Consider the following 21,465-nt stretch of genomic DNA (forward strand, 5'->3'; position numbering starts at 1 on the left):
AGGGTGATGAGATTTACATAATGCTCCTCTGCATCCCCCAAAGCACAGAGCCTAAGGCTCTGACAGTACAGGTGTTCTGTTACTGCAGTTCCTACACTGTCGTGTGATGGACGCTTCACTTCCTCTCTTGTGGACCACATTTGATCTTTTAAGGGTGGGCAAGAATGCGTAATGAATAATGAATGAATGAACACTTTGTATTTTCATCAAACAGAGCCTTCTTAGTGATTTTACCTTTTCATTGAGGTCACTATTTATTCTCACCACTACCGGTCATCTTTCCAGGGGTCACAGTCTTGTTATTACCATTATCTCCTGAGTCCTCTGTCTTCCTTTAATACCTATAATAAGCTGTCAAATCTTGTTGCTTCTATTGCAACCTTGCTAAACCTTTTCTACTCTCCCTGCCACTACCTTGGTTCAGGTTCACTATCTCTTGCAAAAACTATTATGAATGACCTCCCACCCAGGCTCCCCATACTACTCCATAGTACACCTGCTGATTCCACATAAACTTTCCTGAATCGTAATCTCATTCTGACAACCCCTAGCTTAAAAACTTCAAAGGCTCCCATTAATCCACTGAATTGATTTTGGACCTCTCAGCTGGACATCAAAGCTCTGTGTATGACCCCATCTACGTTTTGCCTCTAATTTCCCGCTGCTCTCCTACTGATGCCTTCTCCTGACCCCTCCCGCTCCCCAATCAAACAGGACCATGTGCTTTTTATTAAATACGTGTTAGGTTTTCCATCTCTGTTACTTCAGCCTGGGGCACTCTCCCTCATTCCATCCTTTGAGGCCCATTGTAAACACCAGCTCTTTCATCCAGTAGGTCCTGATGCCACAACAGACAAGATATCTGCCTTCTTTGATATCGGCAGCTCTTTGTGTTGTCTTCTTGGAATCAATCTTGTTTTATTTATCTAACCTTGCTTTATTTATAGTCATTTGGTACATACTTTGTTTACTGCAATACAAGCGCCTTGTGGTAAGAGTCAGTGGTTTCCTTATTTTTGTGTTTATCTGCAGAGTTTGGGACAGAGCCTTGTACACAGAGGCACCCAGTAAGCTACTGGTTGACCTGAACAGTTCCCTCAACTTTACTGTAAGCTCCTTAAGGACAGTGACTTTAAGTACACAGTGTCTCTCAACCCAGGTAAGGGCCCTGTGCATAACAGGTACTCAAAACATACTTGTTTAAGTAATTTCATGGTTCCAGAGCAAGATTTTTCAAAACAGATGTAACACTGGCATTAACCTAAAATATTCACTTAAATCTCTCTCACCAATTACCGTAAAAGAAAAAGAAAAGGAACACTGACTCCAATGTTCATTATTCTTTCCTTTCGTTTTATGTGATAATGCCTAACTCTTATTAGGTGCTTATCACGTACCAGGCACTGCACTCAAAGTTTTACAACAATCACCTCGTGTAATCCTCCCAAGAGCACCATGATGCACTGTCTTTTTCCCCAGTGGATGGGCAGGAGGTTTAGAGAAGTGAAGTAACTTGATCCTGCAATGAGTAAGTGGCAGAGCTGAGATCTGAATCCAGGCAGTTTCTGCCTCCAAAAACCCATGGTTGTCACCATCATGCCATATGCCTTGGTTATGTTTGTCAACCCTCTTAATTTCAACAGTTTGCGTAAAAAAAACATCTTTTAAAAAGTACTTCAAGCCACATCTTAAAATCATTCTTTGAAACATAAGAACATCTTGACTCTCAGATTATTTTAATGGACGTAAAAATAAAGAATTGTTAAGTCTATCTCATCCACCTTCCAATGTAAGCTTCAAATTTAGGAGGCTGTTTTCTCAAATGGTATGCATGGTCAGTACTTGATTATGCATCCCCCCAAATGGAGGTGACAAAGGTAACATACTTCCAAATAACTGAAAATCATTTAATTTTGGAACGCAGTCTAGAAATTTCAGAACCAAAAATAACCATTTAGTCCCCATTCTCCCTGTAAGTCTTCATATACTTGAAAACTCCTCTTCGTGGCCTGGACTCTGATTTGCTGGCAGAGTAAAGGGGTGTAGGGTTGACATAGATAATCCATGAGTAAATAGGCCAGAATTTCTCTCTTTTTGAATCTCCATTCAGTCTGCATGGAAACAGTAGCACCAATTCTGACCACAGTGCTGAAAAAGAATACACTAGCACCAAGGAACTGATAGACTGTGAATCTGAGAGAGAAGGAAAAACGCTGTACTGGCCCTAAATACGATGAGAGCAACACTGAGGAAAAACTCACAAGCTGTAAGATAAAAGTCATTGCCTTCCTTAGGATTTCAGAGATACAAGCATGTGAAGTAGAGATGGACACTAGTAGTTACATCTAAGAAAGAGCCACCAGCGGACTGGTCACCAAAGTCTCTTTAGCCTCCAATGGAAATACTATTACTAAAGATGAGATTCATAACTTAAGATGAAATTATATCAAGCAAGGACAAACTCTGTTCAATAAAATACAGTAGAAAACTGACTACTGATGTTTCAACTACTCAGATCTTCTATTTATCTATTCAAAGCAAAAAAAACAATTCATGTAAAAAGTCTGATAATATTAACTTCACTATTGAGTCATAGCTACCTTTTCTGGATTTAAGTATTGATGTTAAAATATACCACAGGTATGATGAACCTCTGTGACTTAAGGGATACCTTAAAATCCAAATCCCATTTATAAAGCAAAATTTTATCAGAGTATTTTTCACTCCTTTAAAATGATCTAAAATACTCAGTTGTTGATACTTGAGTTTTTCAAGTTGTAGATCATATGTTCAGAAAAGAATAGAGGAAAAAGAGTGAGACTGTTATGTTCATTAGTGTATCATGGAAAAATGACAGCCTTAAATACTCATGAGCGCTGGTGAATATTCTGCTGACTCCCTCTGCTGTAGCAGAAATCAGAAAAACAAAGCACATAACGGAAAAAGGAGTTTAAGTCAAGTGAAAATATTTTATGACATTGCAAACTTCTTAAAAATACATTCACTCAAACATGAAAAAAATAGCAAGCAATTAATCCCAAAGCAAAAGAGAAAAACAATTCTGCTCCAACATAACTGAAATGCATATTCTTAACAATCTGTAATCTCTTAAGAAATCAGCTAATATGATAACTTACTGTTTGTTTAAGAGTTGGAATATTAAGGTGGAACATGTATATTGATTTGTATTAGAGAAAGAGGTTCCTAATTATCTGTTTCAGATCATTAGAATTCTCACGTTAACTCAAAACCCACAATACCTTAACAGCATGAATGTGAAGTACAAATTTGATAAAGACCTGCCTTCAAAGTACCTTATTTTCCTTTGAAAGGCAACTTCCTTAACAACACTACGAGAATAATGAAACTTAGCCATTCACTGTGATCTGGACACGAGTTAAAGGATGCAGAGAAAAAGAAAAAAGGTAATGCCCCCACCCCCATAAAACTCATTCCTACTTTATGCTTTTTCCTTTAAATTTAACCATTCTGAAATGCTAATAATTTTGCTACATTTCCCCTGAAACATTCTCTATGAAGATTACAGAAGGGCTTGTTCAGAAACAAACAGGATACAGGAGTACTGGTACAGCTTCCAGGCAAGCTATAAATAGCAACGGCATTTTCAAGAAATCTCATGCCAGTGTGTAAGCTGCAGTTTAAACATGCAGTGAGGATTTTATTATAATGCTGTCACCAAAATTCATTGTTACACGAGAAATTCAATGCTTACCAAGTTTTCTTGGTTCCTGGCTGCTATTTTTTGCTCCTCTTCTGCCCCATTTTTCATGTATTTGACCTCTTCCACCGGTTTGATCCTATACTCATCTGAGTGCCAAAAAAGAAAAGACATTTTATAACTTTTTTCACAATGGGAGAAAAGTGTCAGTAAGAAAAGTCCAACAGCATCATTTGTTAGAGCCCTTTCCCTGCGGCCTTTCTATGTGGTTCATTTGAAACAATCTGGAAGAAGCTTCACCAGCCTCCTTTTATGAGGCGCTCTCCTCTGTCTACTGGGCAAAGCTCAGCACCACGAAGGCAGCTAATGCAAGTGGCACTGCCTGGTCCTTTCACAGAGAGCAGATGGTGGCAGCAGAAACGGAGGTTATTCCATACCTAAAGCCTATTCGGAATTTATACGCATTAGGGCATATCGCATAATGGTTTAAGGAGATTTTTCTCCTTGAGAATATTTGTTCAAAATGCCTGTGGCAGCAACGTTATGCAGTACGTTCACACCTGAATTTCTTTCTTTTGGAAAAACAAAGTAAGACTAAAGAGCTTAACTGATCAACAAATAGATATAAACAATTGGAAACTGAAATTTTCCTGTTGGTGATCCCCATATTAAATGTGGAACAGTCTGCAACGATTTCATAGGATTCATACAGACTTTAATCTCTCTGTAAAGTCACACACATGAAGAGCCATAATATCACACGGCTCTAACTGGTAGGTATATCTATCACTTAAGGCGGGACAGTATAGTGGACCATGGACGGGACCTGGACTTTGCAAGAGCCAGAGAGAGAGTACAACAAACTCCAATATCAAAACACATCATAGAACAAACTTGGGAAAACTTGCAATTAAAGTTCCTCTCCAGGGTAGAGGTTTGGTGATGCCAATGATGACATTTTCACCAGATTTCTGTCAATAGGAAATGACTTGGGCACACTAAGGTCAAAAACAGGTGTGACTTTGAGTCACCTTTAGTCCAGTATGTAGGAAAAATCACAGACATTATGGAATTAGAAAATTTCATCAACCAATAAACTGATGATTGCCTAGCATATGACATGGAATAATGTCTATAAAAGGCTACCTAATAGACAGATGTCTATCACTAGGAAGTTGCAATATGTTTTCTTATTGCCTGTGGTTAATTTGCTACAATGACTATATGCTTATATAATTTCTTGCCTTACTATTTATAATACCATTTCCTATATAGTTTCAGGCTTCCTCATACCATCCCTTAACACGCTACCCCCAAAGATGTTTGTTACAGTTAATATTTCTTCAAGTAATTATGCTGTTCCAAGGCTTCTCAAAATTATCATCCTTATGAAAGTAATACATTTGCATATATCTGAATAAAGACTCCATGTTCACAGCTGAGCCAATTGTTTTTTCCATCTGACAATTCAAGGTAGTTATTGATTCTGCTTCTTTCTAAAGAAATTAGAAAGACTGGTATGAGGTTACAGTAATGAGTCCTTTAGGAATACCACGTCCTAAATGTATTAACAAGTTAATCAATGGGTTCTGATCCACAATTACAAAATACAGAATTTCATATTCCAATTTGGTACTCAGAAGAGAAAAAAATAAGAGAAAATTAATAAATTTGGCACATTTAATTAAGGATTATTTACGCAGAAGTTAGGAAAGCACTTGTTAATTGAAAAAGAAAAGATACTGCCTAATTATGCCTCCCATACAATTAAACAGAGACAAAAAATAAAGGAAAAAAATAATAGCTAAAAATGGGTCTCCCTAACTTCAGTTTGGAACATTAATATTTATAAATGATGGTTCACTGGGATAATTACTAACATTTAACTGATCTAAATTGTGATCTTAATTACTTACAGTGAGTCTCTAATTATTTAAATATAAACACACATACATACATTATTTGTTTTAAACACAATTCCAGTGGACTCTATCATTTTGTCTAGAGGACACAAAACCTCACATGATGAGATGGCGAACGCATAACATGTTAGGACCTAAGCAGAACCTTCTGAAAGAGCCTTCCAAAAGACGGTCCTTTGCCTGCGGCACAGCAAAAGGTTTCTTCTAGAGGAGACCCACCCTTGCCTTGCCCGCTGTCCTCTCCCACCCCTAAGCCACAGTCCACAGTAGACACTCTCTAAACAGCTGAGTGATATTCATCTTCATTCTCTTTTTATCCCTACAGGAAACACAGCTGAATTCAAAGTATCAATAGTAGACAAACTATTAATATTTTTCTAATATTTTTCTTCAATGAAGAAAAGCTGCTGGCTACATGTCTTTCAAAGCAGTGTTATCCCACATACAGACTTTTTATAATATCACCAATTTAGAAAGAGGATAGGTTTTAGCGTGTCATTAACAAACACGCCTGGCTAGCCAATGCTGTCTTTGTGGAACACGCTATAACTGGATAAAAAAGAAAAACAAACAGCCACGACTGCAAAGCCAGACCTATCATTATTACTTACATAACACACTGCACAGAATCCATCGTGGTATGAAACAAAAAAGCCAGCAAGACCCTTAGATAAACCACAATTTGTATAAAGCAAATACTTAAAAACGGTCTGTCAAGTCTCTCAAAGGCTGGTGCTGGGGATGAAGATGCCCATCTGGAAACAGACAACTCGCCAACCAACGTGTCACACATTTCCATGGCGATGCAGCCGTCAGGAACGGCACTCTGTGTGGACCAATGGAGCATTTCGGGTTATGGCAGTGACACAACCACTACGGAAATCCATTTTTCCTTTTGGTGAGGGCACAGGGGAATCCGTGTGGGACTTTAGCCCCTTCATCAGATCACACACTGGAGGCAACTGCAAGTAGCAGAGCCACTGTTACAAGCCAGAGAGCCCCGCCCGGCAACAGAACAACCTGCCAACTTAATTAAGAGGAGCCACGAGCAGACTGTCTTCCTCTGGCTCCCTCACACCTGTTCACAATTTTTCTTTTCTTCCTGTTGATCTTGTCAGGTGGCTTCTTAAAATGCACGTCAGGAGCTGTAGGCTAACACCCGGTTTCGAACCTGCTCCCCTTTCTCCCTATGTAAACAGTTGCAGGCTGTGCCAGTCAAAATAGATCTGGGGTAAAAGCACTGCTGTGGTGATATTTTTAGCATTTTATTCCTCAGATTCCATCAGAAAGGGCTACACTTTCTGTGGCAGCTCTATCATGCTAAAGACACACTGTTGCCCACCAAATCTCTGCGCCTCACGTTTGACGTAAAGTGCCTCATATATACATATATAAAATTAGGTTTTTAGAACTAGAAGGTGATCAGTTGGTTGGACTTGCTTCAGATGTTATGGAATCATCCCCATTTTCAGGATCCTGTCAATTCTTCCATTGTCAACAACTCACTGGCCCCTATCCTGTCCTCCCAAGTTTTGCAGATGGAAGATCTGCTACAAGGTTACATTCATAAACAACGGAACTGACTTCAAAATGAGTGAATTAGAAGATGAGTGCCGGAGTGAGTTCATAATGCCATAACTATTAAAAGGTTAACAATTCTCATAAAAGTACATATTAGATGGGGAAGGAGGAAGACAGGCAAGAGTTCTAGAAATGCTACTCTTTGAGGTAGGAAGGGATCTTTTTTTTTTTTGCGGTACGCGGGCGTCTCACCGCTGCGGCCTCTTCCGTCGCGGAGCACAGGTTCCGGACGCGCAGGCCCAGCGGCCATGGCTCACGGGCCCAGCCGCTCCGCGGCACGTGGGATCTTCCCGGACCGGGGCACGAACACGCGTCCCCTGCATCAGCAGGCGGACTCCCAACCACTGCGCCAGCAGGGAAGCCCGTAGGAAGGGATCTTACAGTTCTTTCCTAGAACGGTGAAATTCGTATCTATTGATACTTTCACACTCAAGTCTTCTTCTGATCAATGACATATGTACCAGAATGAATCTTTCCCAGGACTGTTCCGATTTCAAAAACTCTGCGCTAATGTCCTCATACCAAAACAATCCAACATCTGGGCATCTTCACTGGATTGCTTCATCATCCAAATTTTGCGTGAAGATTCTCTAGTAGACTTATTATTATTATATGCTCAGGAAAATATGAGGACTTGGAACAAGAGGTAAAAGAAGTATTTATAAAAATAAACAAACCAGGGCTTCCCTGGTGGCGCAGTGGTTGAGAGTCCGCCTGCCAATGCAGGGGACACGGGTGCGTGCCCCTGTCCGGGAAGATCCCACATGCCGCGGAGCAGCTGGGCCCGTGCGCCATGGCCGCTGAGCCTGAGCGTCTGGAGCCTGTGCTCCTCAACGGGAGAGGCCACAACAGTGAGAGGCCCGTGTACCGCAAAAAACAAATAAATAAACAAACCAATTAAAAGACTAAACTATTCTGCATTTTAGTGTAAACTCACTTCCCTTGGGTTTCTCTCACTGAACATCCTGTCCCCCATGCTAACTAAATTCAAGTCCCCAAATCCTGGTACGACTTCAAATTCTTGCCTAGGATCTTTCTTTCTTTACTTGGTGAGGTATTTTTCAAGAGGTGAGTATTCACGGTGGCTAAGAGCTTAGCCTCTAGAGCTTGAATGACTAGCCATATGGCCTTGGGCAACTTACTCATGCTTTCTGTGCCTTGGTTTCTTCATTTGTAAAATGGGAATATTTATAGTACCTAATCTCACACATAGAGTCACATGAATTAATATATGAATACACTTAAAACAGTGCCTAGCCCATAATAAATGCTCAATAAACGTTGGCTGCTGTTTTAGAAAAACTGTGCTGGTTCTGCAGGGAACACTATTTCTAAAGCACAAAATCCATCAAGGTATAAAAACAAAAAGCATAATGTAAACATCAAAAATTAATTTAACTGAAAATTCTGACTTAACTATGCTAACAAATAAAGTGAGAAGGGAATATTATCGTCCAGGATAAGCCTTTAGCATTTTTTAACTAAATGCATATAGTACTTTAATTAAAATAAAACATAATTTTAAAAGAACAATAAATAACTTTTATGACAGGAAAAAGAAAAGTGATCATTATTTGAGTGAAACCAGGGTTACAAGAAAATAATGTTCCTCTATCTTCCTTTATATCCTAACTCAATTATTGCCATTGGCACAGCTCCTAGTCTCGGCCTTCCTTGAGGGCACAAGAGTGAATGCGTGAGGTTCAGGAGAGTCTGAGAACCTACCATGGGCTGGGCTCTGTGATAAGCAATGGAGGGGGTGTGGAGGGGGGAGACAGTGCCCGGGGAAAACCACTGTCTTGGGGGGAGGCTTATGCTCTGAGAACCCTTCTGCTACTGGAGCACGTTCCTCAGGCTAGACTGACCGCACAAGTAGGCTGACCCTATTCCACTCCGCCACAGTCCACCAAGACAGACTAACTCTGGAAAACCTTATGCACAAAGTAGAGACTCAGCTGAAGGACCTCATAGACCGGTATCAATTCTCTGAGTCAGGCAGTCCCTTCACGATAATTACTATATCCTCACTTGCAGAAAGTGATTTCGCCCTTTCCAATGTAATAGTTATCATTAAGCAATTTCTAGGGTAATTATGAACTGCTCGTTCTAAATGTTTTGAATATTTCTAAAATAAGGCTTTGGTGCATTTAACACAAAATGCTCTCAGTTTTTCTCAGAGTGTGTCTCAAATCAACCTAATAAAGGAAAACTAATTTCAAAATAAGATTGTCTAATACATGAAGTGCTCATGGCCTAAAAATATAAACTGTTAAAAAATAACAAGCAGGGAAATTATGTTTTCAGACTTCATATTTGTGGAAGATTAAACCCTGGCCACTGGGTTTCCACTAGGGGAATTAGGAAGATTGTACATATTTGTACATATCCCCCTTTATGATATCTCATAATTGAAAACTGTTAATATCACTAAGAGGGCAAGTCTCATATGTCTACTGTATCCTTATTCACTAGTGAAACCTAATGCTTGGATATATTTGAAAATCAGAGATAGTAAAACATATAGTCTTGCTTCAGTCATGTAAAACTCATTTCAGCACACCCTCACTAATAAGGGGTATTATGCTTTTTAAAAATATGCAATGAATTGAAGGGTGAAAATGGTATCTAATTTTTATTTTAGTTTGATGTTTCAAAATTTACTAGTGATACTGAATACTTCCCCCCGTTTTGATCATTCATGTGTGCCCTTTGTGATATATCTCTTCATATCCTTTGCCTCTTTTCTCTAATTGGAGTTGTAGCATTTTTCCTATTGACTGTGATATGAGCTCTCTGTAAACTATACCAATTTATGGACATACTTCTGGCCCCAAAAGGTCTGGGCGAAAACACCTCTTGATTTTCATTCAGACATGAGGTGGTGGAAGGATCTAGCTGCTTTCTGTCTTTGAGGCAAGTGCTGGGCTATCCCCTGCTGTCTTTTCTGTGTTTCTTTCCTTCTTCATTTCAGCAATATTCATTGAGCACCTACTGCATGCCAGAGAACGTAGTACTCAGTCCTGGGGTTATGCCTAGGGAAGGGAAGCAGATCCTGTTCTCAAGGAGCTCACAGCTAGTAGGGGAAGATTTAAGAAAATGAGCAAATAGAGTGCAGAATGTCTGCAGCCATGAAGCAGATGTGTGGGGTGACTGTAATAAGAACAGAAGGGAGGGACCCCCCTAAGCAAGGATGGGGAGAGTCTTGGAGGAGGTGACGTTATCTCACTGGAGCGCTGAGGAACACTAGTGTGTGTGGGGGAAGGACAGGTCTAGGCAAGGGGACGGTGAGTTCAACAACCAGAGAGAGCATGGCAGACAGGAACAACTGCAAGTGGTCTAGTACGGCCAACACGCAGATTCCAGGGGGCCTCGAGGGATGTAGGGAGCAGAGGCTGCCAGGGCCAGTGCAGGAAGACCTGGTATGTGAATCCCACCAGAGGCAGGCTCCATTCTGAGGGGATACGGTCTCCCCAACCAGGGCCCAGACTGAAGCCACCGTTACAGGCTAAGCTTCTGTCCTCTGTCCTGTCCTCAACCATCTCCTCTGGAGAGACCCACAACCATCGTAATCCAAGGCTTTCTCCCTCTCTCTGAAAGAAGGTGTAGCAGAGGTGGAACTTACATGGAGCAGTGGAGGTGGACCAGTCAGGTGAGGAAGGTGAGGAAGAACACACGGAGAAGACTGGCCAAGAGCCAGAGAAAGCAGCCGCAAAGAGTCTCACGAGGGTGGAGTTTTTACCTGGAGTCAGCTGGTGGGGCACTGGTGGGGCTGGAGCTTAAGACACGACATCTGCCAGAACCTGTTTCCCGCCTCCCCGACAGGTATGCCTTCAACTGGTGATGGGGAGATATCACAGCATGCAGAACAGGGAGTGGCTGGGATGGGGTGTGATCCATCCTAGGGGCAAAGAAGCTGCCACTGAACCTGATCCCAGCTCCTTCCCCTTTGGCGGGACAGCAGTGAACCACAAGGGACAGAGCACCGGCTTCAAAGGGCCTTTCTCTTCCGGACCTGGCTTGGTGACTTCCCAGCTGTGTGCCGTGGAGGCAGGGGATAGACTTCTCTGGGTGAATGGAGCGCGTTGCGATGCTTGTGCACGGCTGCTATGGCCTCTTAGCATTCTTAGGGTCTTGTCCACGCCTCCGAAGAGGACAAGCTGAGAGGTGTCCACAGCTGCAAGGATGAGAGGGTGGTAAAGCTTCCCTCATTACAGCACCCTTAATAATGAAGACTGGACCTGCAGGCCTCATTCCTGAATCATTGCATCATTTCAGAGGCCAGACAGCACATCTCCTCCATTCATCAGAGGCTCACTCAGGGACCAGGGAACTACTGGCCAGTCATTAAGGGCCCCGGAACATGCATCTTCTGACACGCTCTGACAAAAGACATGCAATCCGAGGCAAATCCAGCCTGGACTCCTTTAGGAAAGCACATGCAACCAAGGCTTTCCCATGGAGAGGGGGTTTAATGTTTGTATCATACAGTAATAATTCCTAACCAAGAAAGAGAATGAGTGGCGAGCCACTCCCAGAGAGGGAGGGCATGCATGGTGGCTCTGACAGCCATTTACCCAGCTTCTCAAGAGTCCCGCTCTGACTCTTATGGAGTGCTGGTTTTCCACCAACCACAGAAAAGCTGGAGGCCAGCTAAGTCCTCTCTACTATTCTTGGTGCGGTTCCTCTTATCCTTGATAACCATTCAAGAGAAAGCCTGCCCAGCTGTCTGTCCTCTCCCCTGGTTTGATTTAATCCTCATGTCGGCCCTATGAGGCTGGTATTATAACCCATTTTCCAGTTGCAGAGATTAGTCCTTGATTGGCTGGTCAAGTGGCAGTGCTGGTTCTAACCCAGGTTGGTTGGAATCCAGGGCCAGGCTCCTAACCACGAAGCCAGTTCTTTTTTTAAACCACAAAGCACAGGAAATAATTACTCTGAGAAATGGTACAGGCATGAAGTATGAATGGATTCAGAAAGGATTTGGACATATTTGCAAATCACAGTGACATAAATAAAAGTTATAAAGCAACTAACATTCATGGGTAACATCAGGAAAACTATCAGAGCCTCCCTTGTCAGGCGTCTGGAGCTTCTGTCGGTGGAAGATACCATCCCTGTGCTGCTTAAGTTAGGAATTAATATACCAATCAAAGTAAGGGTTGTGAGACTTTTCATTACAATGGCGATTTGACCACCACTGCATCTAATGGAAGAAAACGGAAGCTATTGTACAGTATACAGTAAATATTGCAATGTCTTTACAAAAACTTTGTATTCTGAAAGATAACTTCCTTTTAAGCCTTCTGTTATACACTACAATTTTGATATATGATCTTAGCATTAAGACCAAGCAACAAATCTAGGATGTCTTCCTTCACTGGAGGTGGAGGAAGAGGAGGAGGATGAGAGCTTTCGTTTATAGATCCCCTTTTTTTTTTTTTTTGCGGTACGCAGGCCTCTCACTGTTGTGGCCTCTCCCGTTGCGGAGCACAGGCTCCAGACGCGCAGGCTCAGCGGCCATGGCTCACGGGCCCAGCCGCTCCGCGGCACGTGGGATCTTCCCGGACCGGGGCACGAACCCGTGTCCCCTGCATCGGCAGGCGGACTCCCAACCACTGCGCCATCAGGGAAGCCCCCTATAGAGCCCATTAAATGTCCCAGATCCAGTTCAGAAAAGCTGTTATACAACAGCCCATTTATGCTCACAGGGCTCTAAGAAAGAGAACCGTCAATGTCTCCATCCTAAGGAAATGTTCACTCATCCAGCTAGCTATACCATCCAGTAAGTGGTGGGACTGGGGCCAGGCCTTGAACCAGGCAGTCTGACTCAGATCCCAGGCTCTTACTTGACTTTCCCACAAACGTGTAGTAAAGTTAATTTCTGATAAAAACAAAAATTCTCTTTGTTTGCTGATTTCCATTACAGAACTATTAGAAAATGTTATCACTATATGGATCCTCTCCCCGAATGGAAGTCACCTTTAAGATAAAGATAAACCTTTTCAGGTCAGGCATTAAAAAATGCATTATGATAAAATAAGATCTAAAATAAATGCAAACAGTTATTTTCTTTTTAGGGGTAAACTATAAGGCACTAACAGCAATTACGAACAGATACTAAGAGAGGGGCTCACATGCCTTCCTCTGTACATGAAGTCGATAAAACTCCAATGTCATTCCACTGTCAAGAGGGCTTGAAATGAGAGTTGCTTTTCTAGGACTGGCAATAAATTTCTGCTGATTCACTCACAGTTACTCCTTCACTGCTGCCCAAGATCAAGGGTCATGAATTTGCAGGATGGCTGGTCAGGATTAGGAAATTCTATGATCATTCCAGAAACTCTTCCCATTTAATGTGGCTGCCATAGAGTTAACCAAAACATTGAACAATTTGGCCAATGGTGTGTGTGTGTGTGTGTGTGTGTGTGTGTGTGTGTGTGTGTGTGTGTGTGTGTGTGTGTGTGTGTGTTAAGGAGGAAGGACATTTTAATGTTGATCTGATGTAATTCCTTTAACTGGGTTCTGACTTAAGTGGATTTCTGTTAAGGAAAAGATTCTCAGATAATACTCCGGATGCTTAAGCATCCTAGTCCCCTCCCCCTCTCCCAAGGCACCTCACCAGCAGGCCAGACGTGCTTGTGCTCTTTTGTGATGCAGTCTGGCGATGGGGTGAGGAGGTTAGCGGGAAACTGCAGCAGCCTGGATTTACACCAGAAAGAGCAGAGCTAATGAGAAGAATTGGGCTGGAGTGGAAAGTTTTGCAGAAGATTAGAGAGGGGAGATTTTGGAGGTAGTCCAAAGAAAGACAGACAAAAAGTCACCAGAGTGGCAGAGAGCTAGAGATTCACGGGAATAGATTTCAGTACATTGTGAAGTAGGTTTATGAATGAGATGCCTCTGGGATTCTTTATTCAGTAAAAATTTAAATTGCTTTTCAGTGATCTTTGGTGATTCTTTTAATATGCCTCTGGACTGAAGCTCACTTCTGGGTGCTACAGCCATTAGAAATAATTTAGTGGCAGCAAAATCATTAGCAAGAATAGGAAGAAATTGGATAGAGTTGTTTTCAGTTAAAGTAATTCCCAAGGCTACAAGCACTGCCACTGAATTTTTAAAATGGAAAAGCACAGCTAAAATACAACTTGTGATAAAAGAGTACAGCTTCCCTACTTATAAAAAATATTCATGACTCGACGTTCACTGCGGGTCTCATGAAGAAAGGCCCCAGAAGGCGAGGAGAGAGCTCGTTCACATGTGCATATGAGGGGCGAGGAGGGCTCTCGCCTTCTTCCTCTCTCTCCTGCCAAGTCTCTACCTCTTCTCACAAGAGATTCATTCACATAGAACAAAAGATCACTTCCAGTTGCCATGAATCGCCAAGTTAGATTCCCCTTAGAGACTAAAGTGTGTTCTGACGGCGACAAAGAATAGCTCTTTAGGGATAACGTGTCTGGGTGAGTGGGGGGAAGAGCATATTCGAGGACACTTTAATGGCTAGCAGCACAGTAAACAAGAACACACCATCTTCCACACCCTGGTCGGTTTGCACGAGACTATTTTAGTAACACATTCTGCTCAATTTGTTTGTAAGAGATGGCAGCTGTTTTTTATTATTTATCTTTCGGGAAGGATTCATAAGGGCATCTGAGTGGTTCAATTCAATTCAAATTGTGCAGTATCGCAATTGCGAGGTAGGCTCTGTACTGCGAGCCTGAGGACACGGAGCTGATGGGTAAGTGGTCCTCAGTGACCCTCACCCACCATCTATATGTAAGCTACTTAAATGTAGATTACGATAGTGAAAGTTCTCCGCGGTCCATTTTGCTTCCTCAACGGGGATGTACAGTAGCAAAAAAGAACTGCTGAATCATTTCACACCTGTTAGAATGGCTATCATCAAAAAGACAAGAGATAAGAAGTGTTGGCAAGGATTTGGAGAAAAGGGGACCCTCCTGCACTGTTGGTGGGATTGTAAACTGATGCGGTCACTATGGAAAGCAGTATGGAGGTTCCTCAAAAAATTAAAAAGAGAACTACCATATATATGATCCAGCAATCCCGCTTCTGGGTATACATCCGAAAAAGATGGTGTCAGGATCTCGAAGAGATATCTGCACTCCCATGCTCACTGCAGCATTATTCACAAGAGCCAAGGTATAGAAACAACCTAAATGTCCATTGATGCATTAATGGATAAAGAAAATGTGGTACATATAGCCAATAAAATAGTATTCAGCCATGAGAAAGAAGGAATCTGCCATTTTGTGACAATATGGATGGACCTTGAGAGCACTGTGATAAGTGAAGTAAGTCAGAGAAAGACAAATACTGTATAGCACTTACATATGGAATCTAAAACAGTTGAACTCATAGAAGCAGAGAGTAGAATAGTGGTTGCCAGCAACTAGAGGGTGAGGGAATATAAGAAGATGCTGGTCAAAGAGTACAAACTTCCAGTTATAAGATGAGTAAGTTCTGGGGATGTAATGTACAGCATGGGGACTCTAGACAATAATACTGTATTATATACTTGAAAGTTGCTAACGAAATGATCTTAAATGTTCTCAACGTGTGCACACACACACAAAAGATAATTAATTATGTGACGTGATGGAAGTGTTAACTAACCTTATTGTGATAATCATTTTGCAATGTATATGTACATCAAATCGTCACGTTGTACACCTTCAATTATACCTTCTATGTCAATTACATGTAAATAAAGCTGGAAATAGTAAAAAAAAATAAATAAATTAAATTAAATAACTGCTGTAACTTCTAAGTCTTTGAATGACTTAAATCAGACATTTTCAACACATAGAAAAGTATGAAAGGCCCACACCATTCTATACAAACAGACCAAAGGAGAATTTGGGAGGACAGTTCACACAGACACAGAACCGCCACAGTTCCTTAGCACATCTTCTGTACCGTATTCTTTCAGCTACCTTTCTAAGATACTGCTTGCACCCAAAGGCCTGAGTTAGGTAAAATCTCGAGAGTTCAAAGATCTTAAAGTATAATGCATGACCTGGATATGTTCCAAAGTTTCTTTTACATGGTGTAAAGAAGCTTTTAACCTGATCAAGGCCAGTGGGTGCTAAGGTTCCCCACTGCTCCTGCAGGATCTGGTAGAGGTACACCCAACGTCTGGGTGTACAAAGTATCTGCCAGACCAGAAGGGCAAGGATTGCAAGCTCACCCCTCTTACACCACCACCATGTCAGTTTCCAGAAACAGCCGACATCACCGTTTGAGGAACCTGTTTCCCGTGGATCAAGCCATGTCACCCACTCTTAGGCGTGGGTTTCAAGCCTTGAAATCCTTTTGACCTCCCCTCAACTGGGGAGGGCCTAGAAATGATTCACTTGTCTCCTTCAGGGAGCTCTATGGGTAGACTTGGCCTTGGCCAGGTCTGACAGTCTACTCCCTACATAGCAGCCAGGGTAAGCCATAACATTAAAACCAAAGTCAGAATACATTACTCCCCCACTCCCAAAACCCTCTCCTGGCTTCTATTACATTTAGAATAGAATCCAGAGCCCACATTTGAGCTTGGGGGCAACACACAGTCTAACCCACTGGTCCCCAACCTTTTTGGCACCAGGGACGGCTTTCGTGGAAGACAATTTTTCCACGGACTGGGGGGGTGGGGGGAGGGGGGTATGGTGCAGGCGGTAATGCCAGCGCAGTGATGGGGGAGCGGCAGATGAAGCTTCGCTCTCTAGCCTGCCACTCACCTCCTGCTGTGAGGCCCGGTACCGGTCTGCTGCCCAGAGGGTGGGGACCCCTGGTCTAACCCCAGACTGCCTCTCTGAGTTCATCACCCACCACTCTCCCCACCTGAGGGCCTCAGACTTTTCCTGGGAACCACCAGCTGCCCCCTCTCGGGGATTTGGCCCTGGTGTTCCTCTGCCTAAAACACTGTTCCTGCGTGTTCTCCTGGCCTGCTCCTTCCTTCAGGTCTCTGCTCAACAATGTCAACTGCTCAGGCAGACCTTCTCTGATCTATGAATCTAAACTAGCCACCGCGGGGCTTCCCTGGTGGCACAGTGGTTAAGAATCCGCCTGCCAATGCAGGGGACACAGGTTCGAGCCCTGGTCCAAGAAGATGTCACATGTCGCGGAGCAACTAAACCCGTGCACCACAACTACTGAGCCTGCGCTCTACAGCCTGTGAGCCACAACTACTGAGCCCACATGCCACAACTGCTGAAGTCTGTGTGCCTAGAGCCCGTGCTCCGCAACAAGAGAAGCCACGCAATGAGAAGCTCGCACACTGCAACGAAGAGTAGCCCCTGCTCACCGCAACTGAAGAAAGCCCACATGCAGCAATGAAAACCCAACACAGCCCCACCCCCCAAAAAAAAGCCACTGTATCACTGTCTCTTGCGTTTGTTATTTTTCTCATTGTGCTCATCCCCACCTGATAGTGTATTATATTCTGTTTACTGCCTGGGTCACTACCTAGGATGTGAACAAAATGAGGGTAGTCATTGTCTTTTTACCTGTTACGTCCCCTAGCAAAAGCCAGTTTCTAGCAATTGCTCAATAAATATTTCTTGAATGAATAACTGTGATTTTCAGAGTTTTATCTGAGCTAAAAGCATATTGCTTTTCATTTTAATGCTTGGCAACTGAACAACTGCATTAGAGGAAACAAGGCAAGGAACAAAGGAGGAAAGCCGTGGTCAAAACTCAAGACCTAAACACTTTTTTTTTTTTTTTTTTTTTGCGGTGCGCAGGCCTTTCACTGCTGTGGCCTCTCCCGTTGCGGAGCACAGGCTCCAGACGTGCAGGCTCAGCGGCCATGGCTCACGGGCCCAGCCGCTCCGCGGCATGTGGGATCTTCCCAGACCGGGGCACGAACCCGTGTCCCCTGCATCGGCAGGCGGACTCTCAATCACTGCGTCACCAGGGAAGCCCAAGACCTAAACACTTTTAAATAAAGAGACATTTCTGGAGTGAAAGAAGGCAATGGGAAGTAAAAGATTAATGAATAAATATTGTGTTGAACAGCTGACACAATAAAGGCCAAAATGCTGGGTGCAACATTAAAAATAAAATCCTATTTCATATATAATCTGATCATTTCTTCTTTGGTTATAGATCAAAATCAACAGTGACATTTACACAGTGAAGCATGGGTGCCTGTAGCTAGAAGGGAATTTAAATGCAATTTAGCTTGGCTTGAATGTGGTTTTCAAAATGGAAATGCAACATAATGTAAATACAGATTTGTACCACTTTGGCTTTGTTTTACAATCTGAAAAAAATTCATTAGTTTCACAGATTGGTATTTTAGCACCATGCTTTTTCACTTCACCCTTAATCTTTTACCTTCAGTTCTTAATAGCCACGCACATAGCTTTTGAAAATATATTTTAAATGAAAATGTAAATATCTACTTACATTATAACTTAAGCATGGACTATTACTTTTAAGGAAGTGAACTGCATATACTTGTCCCTCTCTCCACCAATTTCCTTTCCCAGCAATGGCCCTTTTATCTAAGAAAATTTAATTAATACATTGTAATAACCTATAATAGAAACGAATCTGAAAAATATATATAGGTATAACTGAATCACTTTGCTGTACACATGAAACTAACACAATATTGTAAATCAACTATACTTCAATAAAAACTTTAATTATGCAACCTTTATAAACCAAAGACCATTTTTATTCATTGTTTAAAACTGTATCGTTAATTATATGTTAGTAGAATATTATTTATGCATATATTTAATATAACAGCCACAAGACTATTATCTCTTTGTTATCCTTTAGAATTTGACTTTCTATAAGTTGTGACTTTCTCTTGCTTTTTTAGAGTCTGGCTGGACCAACACAGTATAGCTACGTTAAGTCAACAACAAAATCACACTCTGAAAGTGACCAGGTTAGAGTCGTCAACCTGGGAAAGTAAATGTTCCCTTTTGTCTAAATTTTGTTTAAAACTATGTCCTATCATACATTTTATTACCCTTTTCAAAAATAGAACTAACGTATCCCACTACTACTTCTAACAAAACTTTACAACAGAAAGTCAGCAATACAAATCTCACACTGACCAGCAACTACACTGTACCAATTCAAGCATCACTGCATGAAAGATAAACTAATAACCAGCCAGCCAAGATGGAACCAGGGATAGTTACACCCATATTTCTAGCTTTCTTGCCTTCTACTTGTGGTAATGCTTTGAAGCTACAGAAGATATTGGGGATAATTCTCTCTAAATTTTTAGAAGAAAACAATTATAAAGCAATCAACACTTGGTCAACTTGGGACCATAAAGCTGTTATTTGTTGACCACTACCACCACCATCATTTTTCTTAAAAAAAACCTCATCAAAACAGTATCATAGGGCTTCCCTGGTGGCACAGTGGTTGAGAGTCTGCCTGCCGATGCAGGGGACACGGGTTCGTGCCCCGGTCCGGGAAGATTCCACATGCCGCGGAGTGGCTAGGCCCGTGAGCCATGGCCGCTGAGCCTGTGCGTCCGGAGCCTGTGCTCCGCAACGGGAGAGGCCACAACAGTGAGAGGCCCGTGTACCGCAAAAAAAAAAACACCAGTATCATATATAGTCTTTCCAATGGTCCCGTGGCTCGAGAGAAACTGAGACCACAGAGTCCTGTGAACCGTCCACAGTCTGGGAAGCAGGTAAAGTAGAACCTTTGAACATGAGCGCTCAACACTCTCCCACCTAAGTTCAACACTCACTCCCAAAATGTGGAACTGAGGATGACAGAGATCGCCTTGTAGCAGCCAATCTGCAGCAGCACCCCACCACACCCAAGATCTCCAGCCACTGAGTCAAGGACTTCTCTATAAACTGGGCTTCCTGGGCCACAATCATTTGTTTTGTTTGTTTTAATAAAACCTTAAGCCGTACGTAGCCCACTGTGCGCTCTAAGATAGTTACTTCTGCAAAGAATTACTTCCAGTAGAAAATGTGAGAAATGAGAGACTGAGAGTCAAGTCACAAAGGATTAAGGTGGCTCAATTTCGAATCAGTAATCTGTCAAGCCCCACATGACTTCTCCTCTTTATGCTATGAAATGAACAGCAAGACAAGGCCCATTAGCTAAAAATAAATTTCATAGAGGGAATTATATCATACTTATTTCCTATCTTTCAATTTATTCTCAATCTTATGCGACCAATTGGGTGCAGGGCTGAAGACAGGCAGAATGAAACCGAACTGTTTAGTGTACCAGGAGTTAGGAAAGTGAGCAATTTCTTCAGAGCCCTGGAGTTCAATGTGATGGTTCACGGTGAAGTTGGCACTGAGAAGCATGAGACAGAAGAACTTTGCTATCAGCAATAATTCCTAACGAGGGAAAGTGCTACACGTGTTGATACTTCCAGTGGCAACAGGTATATGAAAATACAGAACTTTCTTAATAAGCCAGCATCTTGACCACATTGCTTTTCATATTTTATAACCTATGCAGGTGGTAACTTTAAGTTAAAAAGGACTTGAAGATAAAATAGCATGGCATAGTGGCTGGAGGTACAGATTTGGGGACCATGCTGATAGGTTCCTATTGGAACCTACCTCATAAGGTATTCTGAGGATTAAACGAATTAATAAATAACAAAATGCTTGAAATAATGTCTGGCACATAAAAAGTACTAAATAAACTCCTTTAAGAAAGTTTTCTAGGTTATTCTTTCTTTCATAAACAGCATATTCATCTTAAACAGTAATGTTCATCATAGTATGTTTTTGAAAATAAAATTTATTTAATTTTTCAAAAAACTTCCTTTAGAAAAGAAGGAGTAGATATTTGGAAATACAACAGAAGTGCAAAGCACCGCCTAGAGATAATCATCACTCACCTTTCCTGGTAAATACCTAGAGGCTTGTTTTCAGTCCATGACATTCTATATATATGAGTTTCATAACCAGTTTTTCTCCATTTAACATCAGAGCATCTTAATACAATGAAACGAACAAACAGAAATACCTGAACAAGGAAATGAAGCGTCAACTATAGTAAACTCTACTGTCTTCCTATCCCAAAGTCTAGAGAGTTTAGGATTAATTATTTGATACACTTAGGTGTTCATTTGGTCCAAGGAACCGCAAAGCCAGACAGGGCCAGACATGCAGATGAGTTCCCAGACTCTAAAACAGAGGTGCCCTTGACCTTACTCTGGCTCAGATGTAAGTTTCCCAGACCCTAGTCAACAGGCGCTGGCTCAGAAGCAGGGTACAATAAGAGGGGGTGTTTTCCTACCAGTACTCAGTGATTGTTTGCCAGCAACAA

The 21,465-nt window shown here is 42.0% G+C and overlaps 1 protein-coding gene across 6 annotated transcripts in view; it reads right to left on the reverse strand.

Moving 5' to 3' along the window:
- The window catches only part of C1H1orf21 (chromosome 1 C1orf21 homolog), a 191,755-nt gene that overhangs the window by 155,071 nt on the left and 15,219 nt on the right, over positions 1 to 21,465 (reverse strand). For all 6 annotated transcript variants that reach the window (XR_004486202.2, XR_004486201.2, XR_007474733.1 and 3 more), the window contains exon 2: positions 3,734 to 3,828. Coding sequence is in view for 3 of the 6 variants with exons in the window: in XM_033437961.2 (XP_033293852.1) it covers positions 3,734 to 3,828 (95 nt within the window). In the remaining 3 variants the exon portion in view is untranslated. The remainder of the gene's footprint in view (positions 1 to 3,733; positions 3,829 to 21,465) is intronic.

The sequence above is a fragment of the Orcinus orca genome, chromosome 1 (genome assembly GCF_937001465.1).
Source record: "Orcinus orca chromosome 1, mOrcOrc1.1, whole genome shotgun sequence".
NCBI lineage: Eukaryota > Metazoa > Chordata > Mammalia > Artiodactyla > Delphinidae > Orcinus > Orcinus orca.